The 23,791-nt window shown below is 47.1% G+C and overlaps 1 protein-coding gene across 1 annotated transcript in view; it reads right to left on the bottom strand.

Annotated features, from left to right (window-relative positions):
* SHANK3 (SH3 and multiple ankyrin repeat domains 3) overlaps positions 1 to 23,791 on the bottom strand; it is a 589,500-nt gene that overhangs the window by 468,415 nt on the left and 97,294 nt on the right. Inside the window, exon 6 of the mRNA XM_090041443.1 lies at positions 4,909 to 5,017. Within this exon, the coding sequence (XP_089897569.1) occupies positions 4,909 to 5,017 (109 nt within the window). The remainder of the gene's footprint in view (positions 1 to 4,908; positions 5,018 to 23,791) is intronic.

Raw genomic sequence — 23,791 nt, 5'->3', positions numbered from 1 at the left:
AATCACTCATGAAAGCTGGTCTCATTCTCTATGGAGCACCAGTCATGACCTGACACCCTTCAATACAGGCAGAGAGGACAGTCCCAACCAGTAATACAAATAGCTGGTGCCTCAGAAAGGCCAATTTCCCCAAATTTAGAAAAATAGTAGAGGAACTGATGGGGAGGAAAAATGTTAATGAAAACTGGAATAGCTTTGAATAGTATTTATTAGATGTCTGAAAACATCACAATTTTACAATCAAAAAGGAGGATGACTTTGGCTAAAAGCCCATCCTGGTTCAGTCCTGAAGAGGAGAGAACATTTAGAAATAATACAGCAATACATAACAAATGGGAAAAGAGGAATTAGCAATCGATATAAATCAGAACTTATGAACTGTAGAAAATTAATAAGCTAAAGACATCATGGAAAAAAATGCATGCCTGGAAGAGCTAATTAGAATTTCTTTAAAAAAGAATAGAAGGAACAAAAGATATCCTAGCAGCACTATAGGCTCATTAGTAGGTAGAAAGAATAATATTGTTAATAATGAATGATTAGAGACAGAAATGACCAATAAATATTGTTTCATTTTCAAAAAGAAGTCAGGTAATGTATTTTTCATCTCATTAGTAACTAAAGAGAATGCGATACATCATCTGCTACAGACAAACATTTCTAAATTAGCTACCCCAGATATAACTTGGACACAAAGACATTTTAAATATTGGTTCAGGATCTCCCTGATGCAATGATGTTAATTTTTACTACATTTTGGAATGCTGGGAAATATCAGAAGACTGAAAGAGGGCTAATATTGCACGAGTATGTAAGAAGAATGAGCAGAATTACTCCAATGTCATTAGCTTGATACCAGTCTTCAGTACAGTATTGGAAAAACTCAGATAGGCTCCAACTGACAGAGAGTTAAACAGCACTTACACAAACAACGCCGGTCAATATATTTTTATAGAAAATAGGGCTTGTAATACCGACCTGATTGCATTCTGCAACTGGTAAAGGCAAGCACAAAGGTAAAATCAACTTGAACAATGGCATCTAACTTAGTTGTGTGCGACACTGTGACTCACAAATAGAGAGATACCATGTCAATAAAGCACGTCCTTGTCACAGGATGGGGGCCCAGGAGCGGCCGTGATCTCTCCTGGCGTCCCCTACCATGTCAAGTGGGTGCCCATGCACCCTTGTTATCTCGCCCACCACGTCTTGCTGGAAAATATTATGAAAGGGAGGCTGCCTTTTACCCCCTTGAGCATGGTGCTCTTAGTTATCCCAGCCCTTTGTCCCGTGTGGGTCAATCTAGTGCACCCAGCCCTGTGGGCTGTGCGTGGCTCCTACCACCCCTTATACCACGCCCCAAGCCTCTCAGTTGTCCCAGACGTTGTTAAGTCTATTATCTCTTCTTGGCGGCCCTCTCCGGGGCCTCTCCCCGTACACTCGCCCTCCCTCGGGCCTCTACCCATATGCAGGCCCTTCTGGGGCTTCTCAGTATGCCCTCCCTGGGGCCCCTTGTTCCCATGTGCCCTCCCTGGGGCTTATCCCGATCCAAATGCCTAATCGCCCTCCCTGGGGCTCTACTCGCACCCGTGCCCACACTGGGGCCTTGCTCATGCGATTCCCACCCACACTGGGGCCTATGTGCCTTATGCTCCCGCGCTCGGGGCTCAGGTGGCCGTAGCCGTGCCTGGCCCCCAGACCCACCTTCCCGGGTCACTCACCCGCACTGGGCTCCTCGCCCCACTCAACACTGCCCGCCTGGGCCGGGGTCTATGCAATCCCCAAAACACGGCACCCGCTCTGGTGCCAGGAACCCCACTACTGGGGAGCTCCCATGAGGCCTCCTCCAACCCCTACAGCCTCACCCGGTCCTCCGATGTAACAATAAACAAAACCCATAAGCCAATCGGCTGCAACACAAACTTAGGCCTCCTGGCCAAACTCTAACCCTAAGCCCTCAGGCTCATCAACATTACCATCCCCGCCAGGGGTTCCTCTGCCTGGTATTCTCCACCTAAGCTACTCAGGTCATCAGGCTGCTCATGCTCTGCTTACTCCCACAGAGCTCCATCTTCTACAACTGCCAGAGGGGAACAGCCCGCTTGGCCTCAGCCTAGGCTGTTTATATAGGCCAGGCCCTGCCCCCTCCTGGTCAGCTGACCTCAGTGGTTGCCCCGGCAACGCACACCTGTCCTTTAGGAGCAGGCACTGAAGTGCCTGCCACACATCTCCCCCTCCCAAGTTTGAGTCTTATTAGGAGCGGGGCGCAGAAGTGCCCTGTAACAGTCCTAAACGGACTACGAGCTGGCTATGCAATGGATGTCAAAAACCCATCGCCAGGGGACCCATCCTTGAATGGTGCAGCATTCCCCTGAGGTCGGTACCCTGCCTGCCACTATTCAACATTTTCTTCAGTATCTGAAAGCCAATATAAAATATCTCTGCTGACAAAATGTGCAGATAACACAATGCTCGCCAGAGGAATAAATGCTGAGGGCAGGGCTGCCACCCAGAGCAATCTAGATCCTTTAGTACGCTGGGTCCTTCAAACAAAGTGTTTCCACATGGCCAAATGCACAAGTATAGATCCAGGAACAGAGCAAGCAAGCCTTCCCTACAGAACGGGGGCTGTATCCTCGAACGCTGACACACGAACTGGTCTAAGGGCTCGTCTATGCTGCAAGCCTTCTGCCAGCCCACACAGCTCAGAGGAGCTCTCCCCTCCCAGGCTGGGAAGCACCAGCTATAAAAGGGGCCGCAGCCGCCACCCGGAAGCACAGGAATATTTCAGCAAAATCTGAATTATGTTGGCAACGCAATGTAGTGCAGACCAAACCCCCGCAGACAAGGAAGTCAGCCTGAGCTCCCAGTGCAATGCTCTGGGAAGAAGGGCCAATGTGATCCTGACATGCAGAAACAGGTAAGCAGCAGGCAGGAGCAAGAGTACAGAAGAGATGTTATCTCTGGTGAAACTGATACTGGAATATCTAAGGTTTGCATTTTTTAAGAGAAGTTTTAAATGGGATTAAGTGCAGAAAGGAAGCACAAAAAAATGGTTGGAAAGCTGGAGGAAACACCTTAAAATGAGACTTAAAGAGCTAAAAGTGTTTAATTTACCAAAAAAAAAAAGACTGAGTAGCAACAAAATTGCAATGCATAAATACCTGGAAGCTGAAGGCAGAAGAATTCAAATTAGAAGTTAGGCACCAAATGTAAGCAGTGCAGATGATCAACCTCTGGAGCAAACTGCTAAGGGACATGACAGGGTCTCCATTTCTTGGAGTTTTCAAATAAAGACCGACACCTTTCTGGAAGACATGCTTTAGTCAAACACAAGTTTTCTTTAAATCAAACACAAGCTATTTGCCTCAGTGCTGCAGTAGCTGTTGAAATGCAACAGCCTCTGACATACAGGAGCACATATTCAGTGGTATAATGGTTCCTGATGGTCTTAAATGGTATGAATGGGAACAATGCTAATATCAAATACATCTGTACGTAGTGGAATCAATTCAGGAAACACCTGAAAACAAGAGTAACGAAGAAGGTGGCTGCATATGCACACGAGCCAGAACGCACGGTCCTGAGGCATGGCCAGGTGGCCTCCGTCTGTGCCAATGCTCCATTTGCATTTGCACCGGCTCCGCATGAAAGCCCAGTCACCACGAGGATCCATTGCACGTCTTTTCCCTTACCTGGCCAAATTCTTGGAGCTAACCTGCTCCCAGACCCCAGCCTTCTCTGAAATAAAGTCTGGATCCAAAACCACACATGATGCAGAACTTGTGCGAGATGCCTTCGAGCGCCATGTCGGATTGAACCTGCTGATGTGCTCTGCCAAGTCAGGACAAACTGGGAGGCCAGATCAGCGTGACCAAGTTGGAAGGCTTGCTTTACAAGAAAAGCCTTTGACAGACCCTGGTCCTTGCAAACTGACAATGTAAAACCGAGTCAATAGAGTGAAGCCTTCAGGGTGGTCTGTGTAAACATGGTCTTTTAGATCCAGTGGTCTTAGGACATGTCGCTGAAAATCAGACACAGCTTTCCAGGCCACAGCAGATGGCTAGGACTGAACTGGAATGGAGATCCACTTGGCGCACAAATACATGCAGAAAATAAACAACTCACTGGTAAGAAACCTGCCTGTGTGCTGCAGAACCGACTTGCTAGTGTACGAAGTAATACATGCTATTAATTCAACACAGAAACAACAACCATGACAACACCTAGCCCTGGAAAGTGCTGAAGGACACTGCACAGGGGGAACGGATGAGAAATGGTAAGAAAAGAATGGGCTGGGGTCAGACTACTGCTCCCTCACACTACTTCAGTATCACACACCTGGGCTTGCACTCAGTACCAGCAGTGCCCGCTCTTCAGAGGCTGCTGAGAGCTGTGCTTCTCATACAGGTGAGTAATTCTCAGAGGAGCCAGAACCCAGGATCCCACACACCCCTTCACACTCATTTCACCTGCCCTGAGAATATTTTGCACCCCGCATGCCTATGTCATCAAGAGAACCCCAAGTCTGCACCTGTGTTTGTCTAAGCCAGCCGTCCCAGGTCTCTGTATCCTGCAAAGAAACTCATCCATCCTGAGAAACCTGCACCTACCCCCATTCAGCTGCCTCATCTGACCCCACAAACCCAGCCCCTGCATTTCTCCCCAGAGATCTCCTTTCCAGGCTAGCAAGCCTGGGCTTCCAGAAACCCAAAAGAAACATCATCAAAACACACAATTTGGACTCTCAGCTGCACCCCAAACCCACCGCTTACATTTCCACTCGTGCCACTTGCAACCCCTCACGCCAGGCAATGGCTCCCCAAAACCTTATTGCAGCCCCAAGGCAGCCAACTGCCCCCCACCCCTCTTCTGCCATCACCCCACCTCTGGGGAAGCTAGTCTCACCTCCAGTGTCCGGATCATGGAAGTTGGGGTCCAGTCCCTTCTCCAGCAGTCTGCAGACCTTCTCCACATTTAGCATTTGCACGTACTCCATGAACTTCTTCAGGTTTGCCTGCAGCCGTGACATCCCATGAAAACACACAATACACAATGTTAACACCCGGATACTGAACAAAGAAGCCATTGGGGGCATGGGGAGTGGGGGGGGATACCCTTTCTGACACTAAGGCACCAGCAAATGTATGAGGCTGGCATCCTCCAGAGGGATCCCCAGGGCCCTGAGCCAAAACGGGCAGAAGCAGCTGAGTTATGAAGGGCCCGTTTCCTCCTGAACTGCATTACCTTTGTGACCCCTTTGCTCCTACAGGCTCTTTGCTTGGTGCCTCTCCCTCTCCCACCTCTTTTCTACCTTTGCATTCAAATCACTCTCTCCACTGTATATCCTGGTGTGTGCAGGTCCTTTCACTGTTGCTGGTTGTAGCCGTGTTGGTCTAAGGACATAGGCAGGCACAGTTCTTCGGGCAGATGTGATATCTTTCATTAGACCAACTAAATAGTTGGAAAAATTGTTCTTTGCGAGCTTTGGGCCACAAACTTGCACTAAAGAAGAAGGGTGTTGGTGCCCGAAGGCTTGCAAAGAGCAATGTTTCCAGCTATTAGTTGGTCTAATAAAAGATATCCCATCTACCCAAAAAACCTTGTCTGCCCAGGTCCTTTCACCGCATCTGATGAAGTGAGCTCCAGCTCATGACAGATTGTGCTATGTGTATCTCCAATTTAGTTAGTTCATAAGGTGCAAATCTGCCCTGCCTTCCACATTTCCACCCCCCAGGCGTATCAGGAGGCCAGAACCACAAGGGACATTCAGATACCTCCTCCTGCCCTCCTGATGGATGATATACTTCCATGCACTCACAGCCCTGAGCAAAACATAGGCATTAAATGCTGCGACACAGACACCACAAAAGGAAAGTGATGTGAGCAACCACCTCTTCAGCAAGACCACACAGCGCTTGATGCAGGAGGTGACAAACCAGCTTCCCATCAGCAGCGATCTCATGAGGATGGAGCGACACGGTATGGTTTTATTTCTACCTCTCTGGCTTGTTTTGCGCCCAGAAAACATGTTAAAGTGGCATCATCTACCTATCTGCCTCTTGAACTGAAGGTACTCAACTAAAGAGACAAGATCAAGCTCCCTTGTACATCGACTATTATTGTGGGTTTCTATAACTGATATCACTGTTGCCGTTACTCTCTGCCTTGTAATTGTGTTTTATTATTGGTGTCCCTTTCTGCCCTGCACATCCCAGCTGGCCCAGCAATAGACCTGTTCTCAAGAGGATACTGCAAGCTCAAGGGTTTGTCTTTTCTCTGTGTTTTTTCCCATGCAATTATGATATGCAGTAAATACATTTATTTAAATAAATTCTCCAGAAATGCCCAGGCTCCAGAACCGACTGACTGGAAGAAGAAACCAGGCCAATTAGACAGGATGTAGAATATGAACATGGTTCTTGTTCAGTACCCCAGATCTGTATGGACAGGATTTGTTTTTAAACACTTAAACTCACGTTAATAAATCCTGCAGTAGCCGGCTCTGCTGAAAAAACATGAGCTCTTTATGGCGGAGGCTCTTTGAAGAGAGCTTCTCACATGAGAAATAATACCAATGATGTGCGATTGTCACAGCATTACTCTCAAAACAGAGCCCTGTGCTCTGGGGTCTAGAAAACCATGCCTGAACTCTGCACGCAAAGTTGGTAGAGATGGTCAGAAAACTGGGTTTCCCTTTTTTTGAACAAATGGTGAGGCTTTTAAAAAAATAATATCAGAGCAATTTGAGCAAACACAAAAAAAAATTAAATTTTTAATGAAACCAAATGTTGAAAAATAATTCAATAACAAGTAGTGTGATAATTTAAGATCAATGGATACATTCCATTCTAAATGTTAACATTTTGAAAAATAATACTATATATAAAAAAATCTTAAAATAAATCCTTTTCTTCAGTAGTATCATACATAAAAATACCAAAAATATCTAAATAATTAGTTATTTTAAACTGAGAAACCAATGTCTCATTCTGACACATGAAAGAGGATGCCTCAACATTTACAGAACTTTCACCCCCTTACTCTAAACAAAACATCCTCAACATCAATTTGATAGTGAAACAAAAAAATGAGATTTTTTTTCAAAACAGAAGAAAATGGCTTCAATTTAAAGTTTCTGCTACAGAGGAGCTTGCACGAATTCACCCGTTCCAAGCCTCCAAATGGAGACCTTGCGACCTCTTCATCACGCTCTTTGCTGTGACGATGGCTGGGGGAGGCCGGGTAGATAAACCTGGTAGTGCAAGATCATGCAGCTTGTGACCAAACACAGTATAACTCATTTAAAACCCTGCTCATCCTTGGCTTGCATACGCACTGCAAATGGGGCTAAATGATACGACCACTTATTTAAAGCCCCAGTGGATCCTCAAAACCCGTTAGTGCTGGACCCAATTCAGCATAAACCAAAGAAGTCCAAAAATATTAGACCCTGATGATGTAGCACAACCAAATACGTCTTTTCTTCTCCGTAAGCCACAGCAGCAAGTGCTGCAAATCTGAACCTCCAGTAACATTTAATGCTGTGGGTTTAATCACATGTGACACTTGGTGTGCACTAGGGTGTCGCAACACATCAAATCCTGACGCTCAAAGAAAACAAAGTTTGTCCGCAGGCAGCAAGTTTCGATGTCCTGAATGGCCCTGGGGAGAGCCATAAAGTGGGGTCACTGCCAAAGGCAAAGAAGAAATATTAGGGTTTCATTGAAGACTGTTGAAACTGAAACCTTACCACTTCAGGCCCTGGCCTCCTTTCCCATCCACATCCTACTTAACAATACACTCCAAACTCTCTCTGATCCCCGGCCAAGACAAAGCAACCCATGTCAGCTGCTAAACTGAGTGCCAAAACACGCTGAGAGGCTGTGCCAGCTCAGCAGACAGGAGAAACAGCTGGGCAGCAGAGAGGGTCCAGCTCGCAAGGATAGGAAGGCAATGGCAGCGCTTCCAAACCGTTCCAGGAGGACGAGCCCTGGAAAAAAAGACGTGGCACCACTCCTGCATGCCGCAAACGTGCCCTTGACCCTAGCAAGGGTAAAATGTCCCTCGAGCCTCCTTGCTTCCCCATGAACCACCTTCTCTCCATATCTCAACATCAATCACAAGCATAACAAAGCTCCTTCCTTCCCTTCTTCAGATCTTTCCGAACTGTTAAAAACATTGTGAAGGAGACTCTTGGATGTGGCATCGCTCTTCAACAATGGAAACTGGACTTGATGACTCAGGAGGTCCCATCCAGGCACCATCACGTTCCCAAGCTATATAAAGGTAACTCTGATCACCCAGATCCTCATCCCCTCCAATGTGCCAAGGTGCCCAAGCCTGGAGCTAGTAAGCAATAGCTTAGGGGTGACTGCGCCAAAACCATATAGGTCCTGTCCCCATCAATTATTTTTCCCTACAATCTTCCTTCTTCTGCCCACACTGCTGCAACCTCATTGCAGGGGTGACATTTAACTGGCCACACCACTACTGGGCACGTCTCAACGATTTTTGAACTGGACAGGGTCACCGTGCTTCCAACTTAGACCAATGGAGCCGAAACTGCCTACACTAAATAAATAAATAAATAAATAAATTGCGGAGGTGCTATCATGGAGAAGGAGTCCAGCACTAACAGTTATCTTGCCACCATGTCATCTTATCCTTCCAGGTTGACCGAAACAACCTGGCAATACAAGTGGTGATGGCAAGTCACTTGCCATTGTCTACGGCAGCGCTCCAGCTGGTTGTAGCCCATCTGGATCTGAACTGGCAGCTGCGGCGTTACTGGTAAGAGGTCAGAAGTTTAGCAGGGCAAGACGGAAATGCAGTCAAAGCCAAAATGTGGATGCACCTGGAAGGATGTGCTTGCAATCCAAGAAGGCACGCGTTGTTTTTCTACTTTTGTGCAGAGCAAACCCACGAGGGCCCCTTACTTTGGGTTATTTCTGCCCCACAGTAAATCAGCCCGCATGTCTTCAGACACCAGGCAGGCTCCTCTCGTTAACGCTTCGTTCCACAGGATGGCAGCACACACACGAAAACATGACAACGACCCTCTTGTTGGAAGCCAGCAATCATCTGGTGCTGCTGCCAAGAAGCTGCTTTTTACATTCATTCTTCCTGGAGTCTTCAGGACTGGAGGAAACCTCCCCTCTGCTGTGTCTGTTTCCTCACCACCCACAAACACTTTGGGTTCGCTCTAGTTTCCCCTCCAGGGCAGACTAAAGTCTTAAATATTAATCAGAATATGCCACCTGCGTGTTCTCTCATGTATGACACTCAAAGCATCTCTTGACGCCCCTGCAAACCTGGCTTCCTTCCCTCTCATCCACTCAGCAACCCCCATCCATCCAGCTGAGATGTCTGTCACTAGAGACCGGGGCTGAAATCCTGCTCCTAGAGAAGCCAATGGCCCGTCAGCTCCAGGACTGTCTGCAATGCAATATCACCTGATAATTTCACCTTGATTTTCATTTGAAAGGTTATCGATGCACTAAAACCGAAGGTCCCGCTCTCATCCTCTGCATAGAGGCAAGAACAGATCCCTTTCCCCTCCTTTGAGCATCTATAAGACTCCTGCACCAGTGCTCGACTCACCGTGTTTCATCTCCAAAGGCAAACACGGCACTGCTGGATTCACCTCATTCGCCTGCTCATAATCTAGTCTTCAGCCATCCTACCTTCTCCCACTATTACTTGGTTCCCTCGTTCCATGTTTAATTCTTGGTAAACAAGTATGCAACGTTAGTCTTCCAATAAATCAAGGCACTAACAGGACACATACTGTGCCCTCCGTGAAAGCTGCTAACCATCCTTTTGCTCCCTCCCTGCCATTACTAATTGATTTCCTCTCCTCCTGGCTCTATACTTTGTCTGTGTGCTTCCCATTTAGACAGCAAGTGCTCCCAAGCAAAGACCCATCCCACTCTTCGCCTGCTAAGCACTTAGCCCAAAGCATACTCAGTGCTAGTCTATCATTACTTTTATTTTTACAGTGCCTAGAGTTTGCTGGCACCCAGCACCTAGCAGAGCAGCTGCTCCCTACCCGAGCAGCTTTCAACCTCAATGCACGCCGGAGCTGGAGGGGCCTGCAGGGCAGCAGAAAGGGAGAGGATGAGGAAAGGCAGGGCCCCCGCAGTATCACAACTCACATGAAGCAATTCAGGTTTGGTTTCAATCATATTGGGAGAGACATCAAGGGTGATCGACCCCAACTCCCTACACAGATGGAGGCTGTGCGACCCCTAAACCATCTCAAACAAATGTTCATACCGAGTCGCTTCTTGGGAAGCTCCAGTGAAGGAGACGCTGCATCATCCGGAGGCAGCTTGCTTCACTGTCCGTTGGTTTTGCGGCTAAGAAGGTTTTCTTGAGGTGCAATCTGCCTTACTGTAGTTTCTACCTGCTCCTTCATGCTCTGCCTTCTCCAGCAAGCAAGAAAACTGCTAGCATGACCCACCTCCATCTCCTTTTCTCCAAATTAAACATATCCAGTGCCTTCATCCTCTATTCATACAGTTTTCACTCCAACTTATCGAATGTGTCACACCCCTTTGGATTCTCTCCAGTTTCTCTGCCTCCTTCTTCAAACCTCCGGTGCCCAGAACTGGATGCAATATTTCAGTCAAAGCCTAACTGGCCCCAAGGAGAGTGGCACTATCACATCCCATCCTTCGTACGATGCTTCGTCACATTCCTGCCTCCTGTTGACTCTGTGACCTGCCACAACCCCCAGTTCTGCCTTACCAGTGCTACTGGCTGGCCAATTCTCCTTCGTTCTATCTGCCTGCATTTGGTTTTTCTTCCTCAGTTTGTCAACCAACATGTGTCTTTGCTGAATTTCATTTCCCCCTGTATAGCCTAGTTGTCCAATTTAGCAAGCCCCCTGTGAATACTAATCCTATCCTCCAGTGTGTTTACAAGTCCTCCAGCTCTGTGTCAGCGGCCAGCTGGATCAGGAAGCTTTCTATTCCTGCATCCAACACCTTCATACAAACACGAAACAGCACCGAACCCACGGCAGACCCGTGTGCAGCGCCACTTGCAGCCTCTTGTCATTCTGACATTGATCTATTTATAGTTACTCTCTGCGTGCGGTTATTCAGACAATTATGTATGCACCAAACAGTAATTCTACCTATCCCAAATATCTCCAACTTTAATGTGGTACTGGGTTAAAAGTCATACTAAAATCCAGGTGTCCCAGTAGGTACACACTCTTTTTTTTATCCTTTTCTCTAGTAACTTCCCTGGCACTGAAGTCAGGCTGGGTCTTTCTTTTCCCCTTTATAAAGATGGGCACTATATTAGTCCATGTCCAGTCCCCTAGGACCTTGACACACACTATGATTGCCATTGGCTCCATGATTTCTTCAGCTAGTTTATTCAGGACCACAGGATAATTTCTTTTAGGCCCTTCTGATTGAAATGAGTTCAGTTCAGCCCCCTACTGAAGGCAGGATCAGCCCTGCCTAACCCAGCCCAGACAAGCGTCTCTTTAACTTGCATTTGAAAATTTCCAGGGGTGGAGAGCCCACAGCTTCTCCAGGCAGCTTGTCCCAGTGCTCGGCCACCCGCAGTCAGGAAGTTCCTCCTCATCTCCAGCCTAGATTTCCTCTGCTGCAGCTGGAGGCCACAGCTCCTAGTCCTGTCCCCTGGGGCCACAGCGAAAAACCCATGTCCATCCTCTCTACGATCACCCTTCTAGTATTTGAAAGTTGCCATCAGATACTCAACCTTCCACAATTTTCTCTTCTCCAAACTAAAAAACCTTTATCTTGCCTCATCAGTCTTGCTTCCCAGGCCTTTAATGATTTTTGTTCAGCTCCAGTAGACTCTTTCCAATTTGTCCACATCCTTCTTGAAGTGCAGGGCCCAAAACAGGACACAGGACTCCAGTACAGACAGCTCTCCAGGACTCCTTTCCCCTTCAGACTTGCCTCCCAGGGGATCCTGCCCACCAAGCCCCTGAGTATGTTCAAGATTGCTTTTCTGAAGTCCAGTGTCCTTATTCGGCTGCTCTCATTTCTTCCCTAGGATTTGAACTCCAACATGTCACAGTCAAGGCCACCCGTTACTTTCCACCTTCACATTCTCAACCAGTTCCTCCCTGTTTGAGCAGCAAGTCAAGAAGAGTTTCACCCTACTTGGCTTCTCTGTCACCTGTACCAAATTTTTTCCCCCCAGCACACTCCAAGAATTTACCGGCCTGTGCGGGCTCTGCTGCGTTTCCCTCCCAGCAGCTGTCGCTTGAATTCAAGTCCCCCATTAGAGGAAGACCCTGTGATTTGGAAACATTTATCAGTTGTTTAAAAAAGGCCTCCTCCACCTCCTCATCCTGGTTTGATGGCCTACAACAGACAGCCCCCCTGACATCCCCCTGCTGCTCTCCCCTCTGACCTTTATTGCAGAGGCTTTCATCAAGCTGGCCTTACACTTTGGACAACACCGCATAACACACGAACATGTCCTTTATATATGTCCTTTTCCTTCGTACCCAGCCAATCCTTCCTGAACAAGCTATACCCATCCATGACTATAGTCCTGTAATGTGAACTATCCCTATCATAACACAATCCTATGCTTGTACCAAGATCTCCAATTCATCCTGTTTGCTCCCTGTGCTTCTCATGCTAGTACATAAACATTTCAGGTAACTGATTGTCCTGTTTTCTCCCAGAGAACATTGCCAAGTGTGATAGGGAGCCATCTGGGGCCAGTCACAACGTTGGCTCATCCACCTGTCTAGGGCAGTCTGCCCCGACTTGCCTGCCATGACTTGATATATCTAAACCAGATGAAAAGTATACAAGGCTGCCCATTTAATGTCCTAATGCCAAGGGCATAACACACAGCTCTGACCTCCCCTTTACCATGTCCCATGCCTCACAGTTGGCATACAAAAATCACTTCCACTATTACTCCCTCGGCCCCATTGCTGGGCTGCATTCAGCCACAGGCCCAAACTTGGCCTCAGGTGCCCATAGATGTGTCTTGGCCACTTGCCCCCATCACTGGGGCCTCTACTCCCACACACACGCTGGGTTCCTTACCTCTCATTAAGCTCCTTGCCCTGCACACTCTGCCCCCTCATTGGGGTAACTACTCTGCCCCCTCACTGGGGCATCTGGGCTTTGCACCCCTTGGGCCTCAGGTATCTGTCAACATACCTGGACCCCACTCCTACTCAGACCTCCCACTAGACCTCCCTCTCATTTAGGCCTTGGGTCCTCCTGGCCCTGTGCTGCGTCCCAAGACTGGTGCTTTTCTCTTAGGATGTGCTCCTTTAGCCTTTCCCCTCCACAGGGTCACCCACAAGGCAGCGGGGGCTGAGGCTTTTTGGCACCCCATCCTCACCTTTCACTACGGAGGCACTGGTGTTAACTGCCCTGCCACAGTAGCCCCACCACATCATCCAACTCCAGCAAGATGTAGTTTTAGGTCATTCCCCAGGATGCACTGCAGGCCTCCCCGCCCTGGTCTTTCATTCCTTCACTGGGTCCTGGATGTTCTTCCATCTGGGTGGCTCATCTAGGTACTTTGCTCCAGCCTCCATCACATCACATGCCCTCAGTCACTGGCCCCAACTCACTCAGACCCCCTTACAGGATTCCTCCCATCAGGTGGCTGGGTGTCATCTCCGTCATTCCAGCATGCTGGCTGACTGACTGCCTGTCCTCTATTGGCAGTGATGTCCCACCTCGAGGGGACAGTTAGCCTCTTCTAGGCTCTGGCCCCACCACTAGACCAGTCGGGGTGCCGGTAGCTCTCTGCCGCCCTGGCCTGCCTCTTACGGTGGGCTCGCTTGCCCTTCACCCTGTTGGCCCTGGCCCCCTTGCCTTGACCAGCTGAAATTCCTTGGCATCAGTGTATCAGCAGCTGACCTCCCCACCTCCCTGGGCCACACCTACAGCCCCCAGAGATCTTATATCTGGCAGCCCTTTACTCCACTGGGCTCATCTGAGCCCCTGGCCTCACCACCACTTGTAATCAGGGGCTTGCATAGCTCCCCACAAACCGCTTCCTAGGCTGGCCTTTGTTTTCTCAAGGCCTAGGTGTACATGGTCTCTCCTCAGCCCCAGGCCTACAGACACTTCCTCGGGGTTTGGGACACCCTAGGTCCCTATGAACCTCCTCCTTCCCCATTGGTCCTATCCCAACCTCCCGAACACTCCAGGGAGCAGCAGAGCTCCCACCCGGCGATGCTACCTCCCCAGCATCCCTGCAGCCACTGCCGGCCCCACTCCTCAAGGCCTGCTCTTATACTGACACTGCTCCGCCCTGCTCCAATCAGGTGGCCTCCTGGCTGTCATGCAAATGCCTGATTGGCTCTGCAGTCACCCAAAGGTGCTCGGCCACACTGAGACTATTCCGTCCTCTCCCCAGGAGTCTGTTCCGGTCCCTGGGCTTCTTGCTCACTTTTGGGTTGTTGTCTGCATCTCCTGGTGAACCTTGGTTAAAGCCCTCCTCATTAGGTTTCCAAGCCTGTAGGTGAAGACACTCTTCCCTACCTCTGTCAGGTGGGCCCTATCTTTTCCCAGTAGTCCTTTTTCCTAGCACACTACCCCACGGTCAGAGAAACCAAAGTCCTCCTGGTGATACCATCTCTGCAGCCATGTGTTAATCTCCAGCATGCATCTGCTCCCAGCCAGACCTTTAGCTTGACCAGAAGAATAGATGAGAATACCACCTGTGTCCCTGTCTCCTTCACCACTGCACCATGTAGTCACTGTTATTACATTTAGGGCAGCCCCTGGAAGTATCATTAGTGCCTACACGGATGGGCACTGACTGTATATTTCTCTCTTGATACTGAGATATTTGATTTTGAAGCCACTTGTGAAGCCACACTGGTCTCCTGTGATTCTTCGCATCTTCCCACCATCATGGAAAAGCTTCTTGTTGCACCTCCAAAACGATGTCCTTTAGGAGCTGCTGAACCTCCTGGATTCCTTTATCTTTCAAGGTATCTACTGGGGGAATCTTATCTACTATTTCTCTGAGTTGGTTGAAATTTGCCCTTTTAAATTTCATCGCCCTTTTTTTGCTATTCTCATGCCTTCCCTTTTTTAGACACACAAATTCTACCACATTATGATAATTTCCTTCCAAGTTTCTGATCACCTTCACATTTGCACCTAATTCCTCCTTATTTGTGAGAACAAGATCATACAAACCTCTAGTTGCATCCTCAGCTTTCTGGAAGAGAAAGTTGTCCGGCAAGTTCTTATATGTACAGGACATTTTATATTTATGTTTTGCTTTATTATTTTTTCAAGAGCGAAATTCTCAACAAAAGCCAGGACCATGACAACCCCTCTCCCTCAGAAAAAAAGCCAGACTGCTCCTAAGATCCAACAACAGAACAGTAAGCAAGCCAACGAAGGCGGAGCTATAGTCAGCCTCAACCATCAAGATTACATCAGTGAGCCCAATGAACAACTCTGACACCAAATACTATAAAGAATTTGGGAGGACTCCAAACCAGCATTCAGTCTGGAACTGGAAAATATCGTCACAATCCTTCCCACATCATCTTCAGAAAAAAAAAATATTTCTACTCTCCCACTTCTCCTATCCCAGGAAATTTCTATAGATTCACAAACAGGACAACCCTGGCAGACTCATTTCCAACTGCAGTACCCTCACTGAAGAGCAATCAGGATTCACAGAAACTATCCTTAAACCACTTGTCACTCAAAGAACAAATTTTCTACAAGACACAACAGACTTCCTCAACAGAAGCCTGAGCATCAACCACCTCCCCAAGAAGGCCATACCTATACCCATGGATGTCACCAGCCTATACACAAACATCCCGCACCACGAAGGCACAGCTGCCTGACTGAAATGCCACCATGTTCTAAAATCATGCACTTCAAAGCCTTACTTCACTTTCAACAACCAACACTTCCTCCATACCATGAGCATAAAGATGGCCCCTCAATGTGCCAACCTCTTCGTGAACTACCTGGAGGTGGAATTTCTAAAAAAACTGCATCATCAACCCTGCATTATAAAGAGGATATTTTTTATCATTTGAACTGCGCACCTGGATTCACTTTTGGATTTCCAACATGGATTTAACAACCATCACCCCGCAATCAAATTTTCTCCAGAATACACCTACAGTAACATCAACTTTCTAGATGCTACAATCCATACGTGTGATAGCACCGTACAAACCACCATATACAAAAACCCACAGACCACCAGACTTATGTCCACATGACCAGAAATCATCCCAAATGCAGCAAAACAATGGTAATCTACAGTCAGGCCCTCAGGTACCACCGCATATGCTCTGAGGAAAACACTCATGATGCCCACCAGGCCAGCCTAAACTCTGCCTTTGTACAATGAGGACACTCCAGAAGAGAAATAAGACTGTGTCTTTGAAAGAGCCACCCAAATACCCTGCAGTAAGTTGCTACCATACAAAAAGGAAGGCCACCACAACCCCATGCAACCACACACCTCCGGTGGTCCTGGTACCACCCCACTCTTGAACCCATCAAAAGCACCACAAAACAACTACAGCCTGTCCTTGACGAAGTTCAGACCTTGAGATAAATATTCCCAGCCCCTCCGCTTCTAGCTTTCAAACAGGCCCTTAACCTTGCCCAACTCTTCATCAAAAGAAAACTCCCCGCTGCCCAACAGACATCAAGTAAGACACAGTGGTAAGAAATGCTAAACCTGGCAGCACATCTCCGCTGCCCCTGCAGCCAACACCCCCCACAACAAACCCAACAAAATCTACGGACCCTACATATGCCCATCCTAAAATGTGAGATACCTGATCCAACGCACCGCATGCCCCCATGGCATCTACGTGGCTGAACCGAAACGGCAACTGGGCACCTGAAGGAGCTCTCGCAGAATGAGTGCAAGGGACAGAGACTCACGCATAGGACTGGGAACGTTTTCTACAGCACATCCACTCCCTGTCCTTGTGCTCAAGGGAACGCTACCAAACACCTTGAAAAGGCGAGCCTGGGAAATTCGGTATCTTTTATGATTTTAACAAGAACCAATACCCCTGAAGCTTGGCAATAAGCATTCAGGAGCTGGCTGGATGCTAGAAACCAACATCTGTATTGATTTTAGGACACGCTATAAATCTACCTGATTCCTGAAATTCTTCCTACACCCCACAGGTGATAATGACCCTCGTGCCTTTGATAGGTCTTGATTTCCCCAGGAATCATATCCTTTCCTTCTGCTAATTGTTTGTCCAGCGCCCCTGGGAATTTCTTCCCCCCTCTGATTGCACAGTCTTCCCACTGTCTTTAAAAATCACTTGCTGTTCTCCTCAGACCCGAAAAAGAAAGCTTTGCATTCAAAAGCTGGCCTATCTTTATCCCAGCTATCCAGCTGGTCCAACAAAAGATACCACCCCCAAAAATCCTTCCCTCTACCACACAGCCAGGAAGTTAAAATCCCCCATTTGTACTCTCATAAATTTGTGTTAAATGCTTGAACAATACTTCATCCACCTCTTCATAATCTGGTGGTCTATTGTAGACCACGGATATAACAACTGTTTTTTCCCATGTATAACAAGGCTATTGTCTCAGCAAATAACCCTTTCCTCCTCTGCGCAGAGCAGGGGTCATGCTGTGATAGGATATTCCCCATCACATCTGCAGGGCTTTCACTGTATGATCTGGGGTCATTCTGCCATCAGACCCATATTTTTGCCCGAATTGGAGATCTGTGGTTGTCCCCTTCAGATCACACACGAAGATCACCCAGTCTTAACTACAGCAGCCCACGTCTTGAGGTAACCTCTCTTTACAGAATATCTCTTTGCTTTTCCACGGAGAAAATCCCGAAGGTCCAAATGAAGAACATGGCTGCTGTCTCTGAAGACAAATTCATTCTGGCACATTCTGTTTGAAGCCACTTGCTGCTGCCTGAAAGAATTTGTGCTTTAAAAAATACAAATGTAGGCAAGGTCTGCTGGACCGGACACATCTGGTCCAGGACGTGTGGGTCAGGATGTGAAGGAGGGGAGCAGGGAAGTGTTTACAGGCTAGAGTTTAATGAGAAATGGTCTATTCTGCTAATATACTGGCTTTTAATAAAAATAGGCCTTTATTTATAAGGCACCGAAAGCAAAGCAATGGATTCACTCAGTGCCTTAGTTACTGCTTCACTAGAGAGACAGCTGCATGCATCAGGCACTCTGCAGTGCTTTGCCAGGCAATTCTTCAATGCATCTACATGAGACTCCAATTTTAGTCTCAAAGTCTTGCTGTTCTCGCATTAATTTTTCAAGTAAATCTCTCATATCCTTGGCTCTCTTCCCTGTGAACCTACGTCTGCTCCCTAATTGGACTGGCAGAGCTCATGGACAGAAGAGCTGGCTCATGATAAACTCAGGGTAAGCAACCTTTAGAAAGTTATTTGTTCCCATTAGAGTCCAGGAAAACAATCAGTAAGGGGAAGAGTTCTCAGCCCCCCTGGGCAGAGGAACTTGCGCTCGGGCTTTACACCATGCAGAAGTTTATTTCAAGGGAAAAAAAACAACCTTTTCTTTGGCAAGTGTAAAATGGTTTTTGTTTTTATTGTTCATTAGTTTCTGTGAAATGTTTCCCTTCTGAGACAGACAGATGGTAAAATCATTTGTGCTCATTCACTTCTACACAACGCTGTGTGTAAACCAGCAGAAAAGCACTCGGAGAACGGAGCTGCGCTCTAGTGCCCAAGTACCTGAGGCCGTATGTCCACGGAGGGACCTGCCCAGCAGGGTGTAACATGCTCTCCAGCTGCGGCCGGTGCACTTCAAGTGACATTCATTTTCCCAAACATTGGGGAATATTAACTTTCGACTCCTGCAAACTGATCTGACATGGCAATGTTCACTGAGGGCTTTGATTTTGGAAAGGAAGATAATGAAACACTCCTAGAAAGGATTAGGATGCAGAAAAAGCCCTCTTACTTCTGATATGCTCGCTCACTCTTGCTGCAGTACCAGTGCACCTCCCCAAGTAATTAAGGATTATTCTGCCCAGTGTTCCTGGGAGGAAGTGAGTTGTTGTACCCTTTTTGCAGATACGAGATGCAGGTACAGAAAAGAAAGTGTTTTTCAAAGTCACAAAGTGATTCTGGGGCAAGACTTAAAATGAAGTCCAGTTCAGTGTCTAATGGCCAGGTTTGTCTTAATCACAAGACCACCAGAGAAGAAAAGGAGAAAAAGATGCAAGATCAATAAGCCCTCACCTGAGTTTCCCTAAGTTTCATTGCTTTGAGCTCAAGCCAAAACTGGAGTGAGTGTCCAAATAGGCCAACAAGAACAAGGGCACGAATGATGAAGAGATTATGATGATTACTGCCTTGCAGGAGGCCCTAAGATTTCAATCAGGATTAGGCAGGGCCCTGTACAAACACACATAATGACACTGCCCTTATCCTACTTACAAACGGAGTTGAACCAACACACAACATACAGGTCAAACGAAGCTGGAGAGACAGGCAGCAATAATGAGATCACTTGAGGGCTGTTATGCGAAGACAGCCGACACCTGATGGTTCAAAATCATCTGACTACAGGCACCGTGGGCAGCAATGTCTACAGATAATTTGCCTTGTACTTCCCATTGGGAGCCCCTATGTTAGTCACTTACAATTTTGCCAAACTTCAAATTTTGGCTGAACATGTCCACACTTTGTGAGTCAGTCTTGCTTTTTCTGTGCAAACTTTGCAGCTAAGAAATGTTTGCTGTCTTCGAAAATGAAGTTAGGGGAAAACACATTCATTTCTTCTAGTACAGCTGTCAGCTGCTCTTACTTCATTAGATCCAATCCTGCTGGTTAGCCATGGTCCTACTTGATGCAATTAAGTTTCACATTTCTTAAAAATTCAGAAAACACACTCTACCTGGAAGAATGAGGTAGGTAGCCGTGTTAGTCTGAAGCCAGGCAGAAGGCAGGGTATGGCATCATGGGATCTGATGAAGCTGTTGCTCACGAAAGCTTGTGCATCTCTGATGCAGGTGGTCTACAAGGTGCAGCTCTACCCTGCTGCTGCCTAAAAGAGGTAAGGTTGCAAAGCCAAGCACTCAGCAGTTAGGAAGTGCCAGCATTAAGGTTGACCCTGCAGGTGTTTGTGAGGAAAAAAAGTGATAAATGGGTGTTCAAAGCTAGGGCTGCTGGTAGAGTAGCTGGCTAAGGTCCTGCTCCTTCAAACACTTAAGCAGATACATAAATCTATTCACATGAGTCTCTTTTAAGTTCAGACTGTAAACTCCAAGGCAGGAGCACAGGGTGATCAAAGCATTTCAGCCTTCCTTACTTGCAGAAGCTCAGTGCATCAAAAGGTGGTACTGATTGCAAATACTGTGCAGGCTATTTGCTTATCAAAGTGAAGTCTGAAGGGATGGTGTTCTCACCGCACGCATGTTAATGAGGCCCTGGAATTGTATTCGTGAGCACAGATGAGAACGTTAAATGTGAAGCTTACTAGGGAAAAAAAACCCTAGGAAATCTGAAAACCTGCTAACAATTAGGAGATGAGAGAAACACACTCAAAGCATTTACCTTCACTGTTTGTGACCATACAGTATGAAAAAAATAAAGAACCAATGATAGGTAAAGAAAAGTCCGATTTAAAACTCTGAAAATTCGTTTGAAAAATCATCACATTTTTCAATGGTTTAACTTGTTAAAAGGCATCATTGCAAGGGATAAAAAAAAATGCAGCGGTGTAAATAACAATTGCAGCTCTTCGATACCCATGCCTCGTACATCCTTCTTCCAGACGCTGGACCTCTCGCTACCCAGGCAAACCCCCGCACAGAGGTCTCTTCTCTGTTCCCAACTCTGTGCCTGGAACCAACAGTCAGTCTCCATGCTACACATGATGTGAAGAAAACCCCAGTCACCAACACTACAAACACCCACCAGTGACCATTGCCCTCCCCCACCAAACTGCCCCAGCTCAGCTCCACCACCCTCGCACACGAGCAGAAGCAGCACATCCCACGTTCAACCCACCAGTGTCTATCTCCATGCTGGAGGGGATATGTCACTTCCAGAGGACAGTCAGCCGCCTCATCCTCTGCTCTCATGCACCACCAAGAAAGAGCAGACAGTAACGGGATTTATTTATTTGCATTAATCTGAGGTTTCACAGGCTCGCTTTGGTCATCCAGAGACCCAGCCAAATTCAGTGCTCTTTGAGGCCCAGCAGCGTGAAGAGTTGGAACTGGAGTTATCCTAAAAGTACCCACTGCACAGCTGCCTGGCCACCCTCAAAACCACCAGGCACAGTGGCACTGAACCAAGCTAAATGAGTACGCAGGCAGTGAGAGGGGAAGCTAAAGCCCCACTTGAATGAGCGAGGTATGGTTCAACAGTGAAGTCCCACTGCGGCAGGGTCCATGCCTTATGCCCCGTTTTGCATCTTGCTCTGCTCTCCCATGGAGGTTACGGACTAAAACGACAGAGAGAGCAGTCCTTAGACAGGAAATGGGGAGAGCACACCACCTGGCGAGGCCCAAATCACTGCATGCCTCTCGCGAGCCTGCTATTAGGGGGAGTTACCACACACCCACTTTGAAGACCCAGTTCATTGCAAACGCTCTTTGTTTTATGGGCATGATTAAGACTTAGATCTTGACTGCATGCCCAGTGTCCGCTGTAGTCCAATTCACATTGGATGCCAATCTCAGCAATCAGGTTGGTTCCCTGATTAAGTCTCTCTCAAAGAGTGACTTACCTCTGCCTACAGTTATACCCACAGCTGAAAACCAAGCACTACCCAGAGCCAAAAACCTAATTAAACAGCAAGGGCCAAAAACTAAGAAATGCAATGGGGGTCGGGGGTGAGGGAGAGTTGTTCTGCATCAAGAAATCCAGTGTCATACTTTAGTCTAAACATAAAATGTCTCTTGTAGACTTAGTCTTCCTTCAATAAGGTTTTCACAGAATAAAGGATAATGGATACCAGCAGCAAAAGCCATTTTACTTACAGACTAGGAAGGAAAGAGAGCTAGAAGGATTGTTATTTCTGTCTAAAAAAGCTTAGGAGTACTTCAATACTTCTCTGATTATGCCATATAGCTACCTTAATAGCCAGATCTCATGGATAAAAGAGATGAGATTAGACAGTAGTTAGAATAGGAAATTGCCAGTCAGGAAATCCCAGTCACTACGAACTTCAGACTAATATATCAAGTGCTGAAATCCAGGAACCCTCACCCATGAAGGCCTCTTATTATCTTGCTTTCATGAATGTGAAAGCCTAATAACTCCAGAATTGTGACGGCGCCACATTAAAATTCCTGCTCACTCCCAGCACATCCTAGAAGTTATTTTAAAGCCTTTGGGGACACATTGCAAGCAGGACATTGCTGAAGTCATCTGTGCTCTACTTTAGGCGCCTGCAATAACAAGGAGAAGGGAAGAAGAGTCCTCTCCGCTCCACATCCTAAGATTTCACTGTCCTTCTTCAGGGTTTTTTAACTGCTCCAGGGTCCCATGTCTAAATGTGGGCCCCCATGAAAGGATGTGGATGCACTGGAAAGAGTCCAGCGGAGGGCAACACAAATGGCTGTGGGGCTGAGAGACAGGACTACTGAGGAGAGGCTGAGGGAACTGGGCTGATTTAGTCTGGAGAAGAGAAGACGGGAGGGGAATTGAACAGCAGCCTTCACCTCCCTGCAGGGGGGCTGCAAAGAGAATGGAGCTGGGCTGGTCTCTGTGGGGGCAGGTGACAGGAGAAGGAGTAATGGACGCAGGCTGCAGCAAGAGAAGTTGAGGTTGGATATAAGGAAAAACTCTTTCATGAAGCACTGGACCAGGCTCCCCAGAGAGGTGGTGGGGTCTCCGTCCTTGGAAGTTTTGACCCAGCTGTACAAAGCCTTGGCTGGAATAATGTAGCTGGGGCTGGGGCTGGGGCTGGTCCTTCTTGGAGCAGGGGGTTGGGCTAGATGTGACCTGAGATCCCTTCCACCCTCATTGTCTGTGATTGTATAGGACACAGGCATGGCCTGCTTGGAAAATGGCACCGACTGAGCTGAAAGTGGAGTTTGAAACTGGTTTAGCCAAACTGGTACAACTTTTTGCATAGACACTGGTGCAAGCTAAACTGGTATCAGCCAGATTTCAATGAGGATCCATCTCCACATATACAAGTACACAGGTTTGGCTAAACAGGTTACAACCCTAATCTCAGTTAAACCAGTGCAAGATCGGTGTGCTCACACCCTTGCCCAAATTGCAGTCATATTTCAGCGTCTCGCTTCCGTCTTGCCTCCCCCTACATGGAAAGGGAAAAGGCAGCTTGCAAGGACACTCTGTCTCATTCACACTGGTCTGGTGTCCTGGAACCTGAACTCACTCAATAAAACCCCAAACTCACGACCGTCAAAAGAAGGGTGGATAAAAAGCAAATCTTTGGTTGCGAAAAAATTTGGACTTTTCTATTTAAACCATATTTCTCAGCTTAAAATATTTATTCTTCTAAAAGTAAACTTGGTTAAAATTCCATGCGAAATGATATACAATCTATGTTAAGATAAAATCTTGCTTTAATCATTTAATAAATTTAAAACACATGTTGCATCCATGACTATCCACAAATGTTAACTTAAAGGGTGTTTTTTTAATTACCTACAGAATCAGAGGAAAATCATCTATTTTTTGAAGGCAGCTCAAACATTGTAAACATGTAATCAGGTAATGTGCTACCTTAAGGGTTATCAATGTTATTTTCAGTCCCTTCGAAGAGCAAAAATATTACCATATTTTCATTGTTCCCTGCCAGCGCGTTCGGTTT

This window comes from Crocodylus siamensis, chromosome 4 (genome assembly GCF_052110815.1).
Source record: "Crocodylus siamensis isolate JL-2025a chromosome 4, ASM5211081v1, whole genome shotgun sequence".
In the NCBI taxonomy this organism is placed as follows: domain Eukaryota; kingdom Metazoa; phylum Chordata; order Crocodylia; family Crocodylidae; genus Crocodylus; species Crocodylus siamensis.
This window is presented reverse-complemented; position numbering and strand designations above follow the sequence as displayed.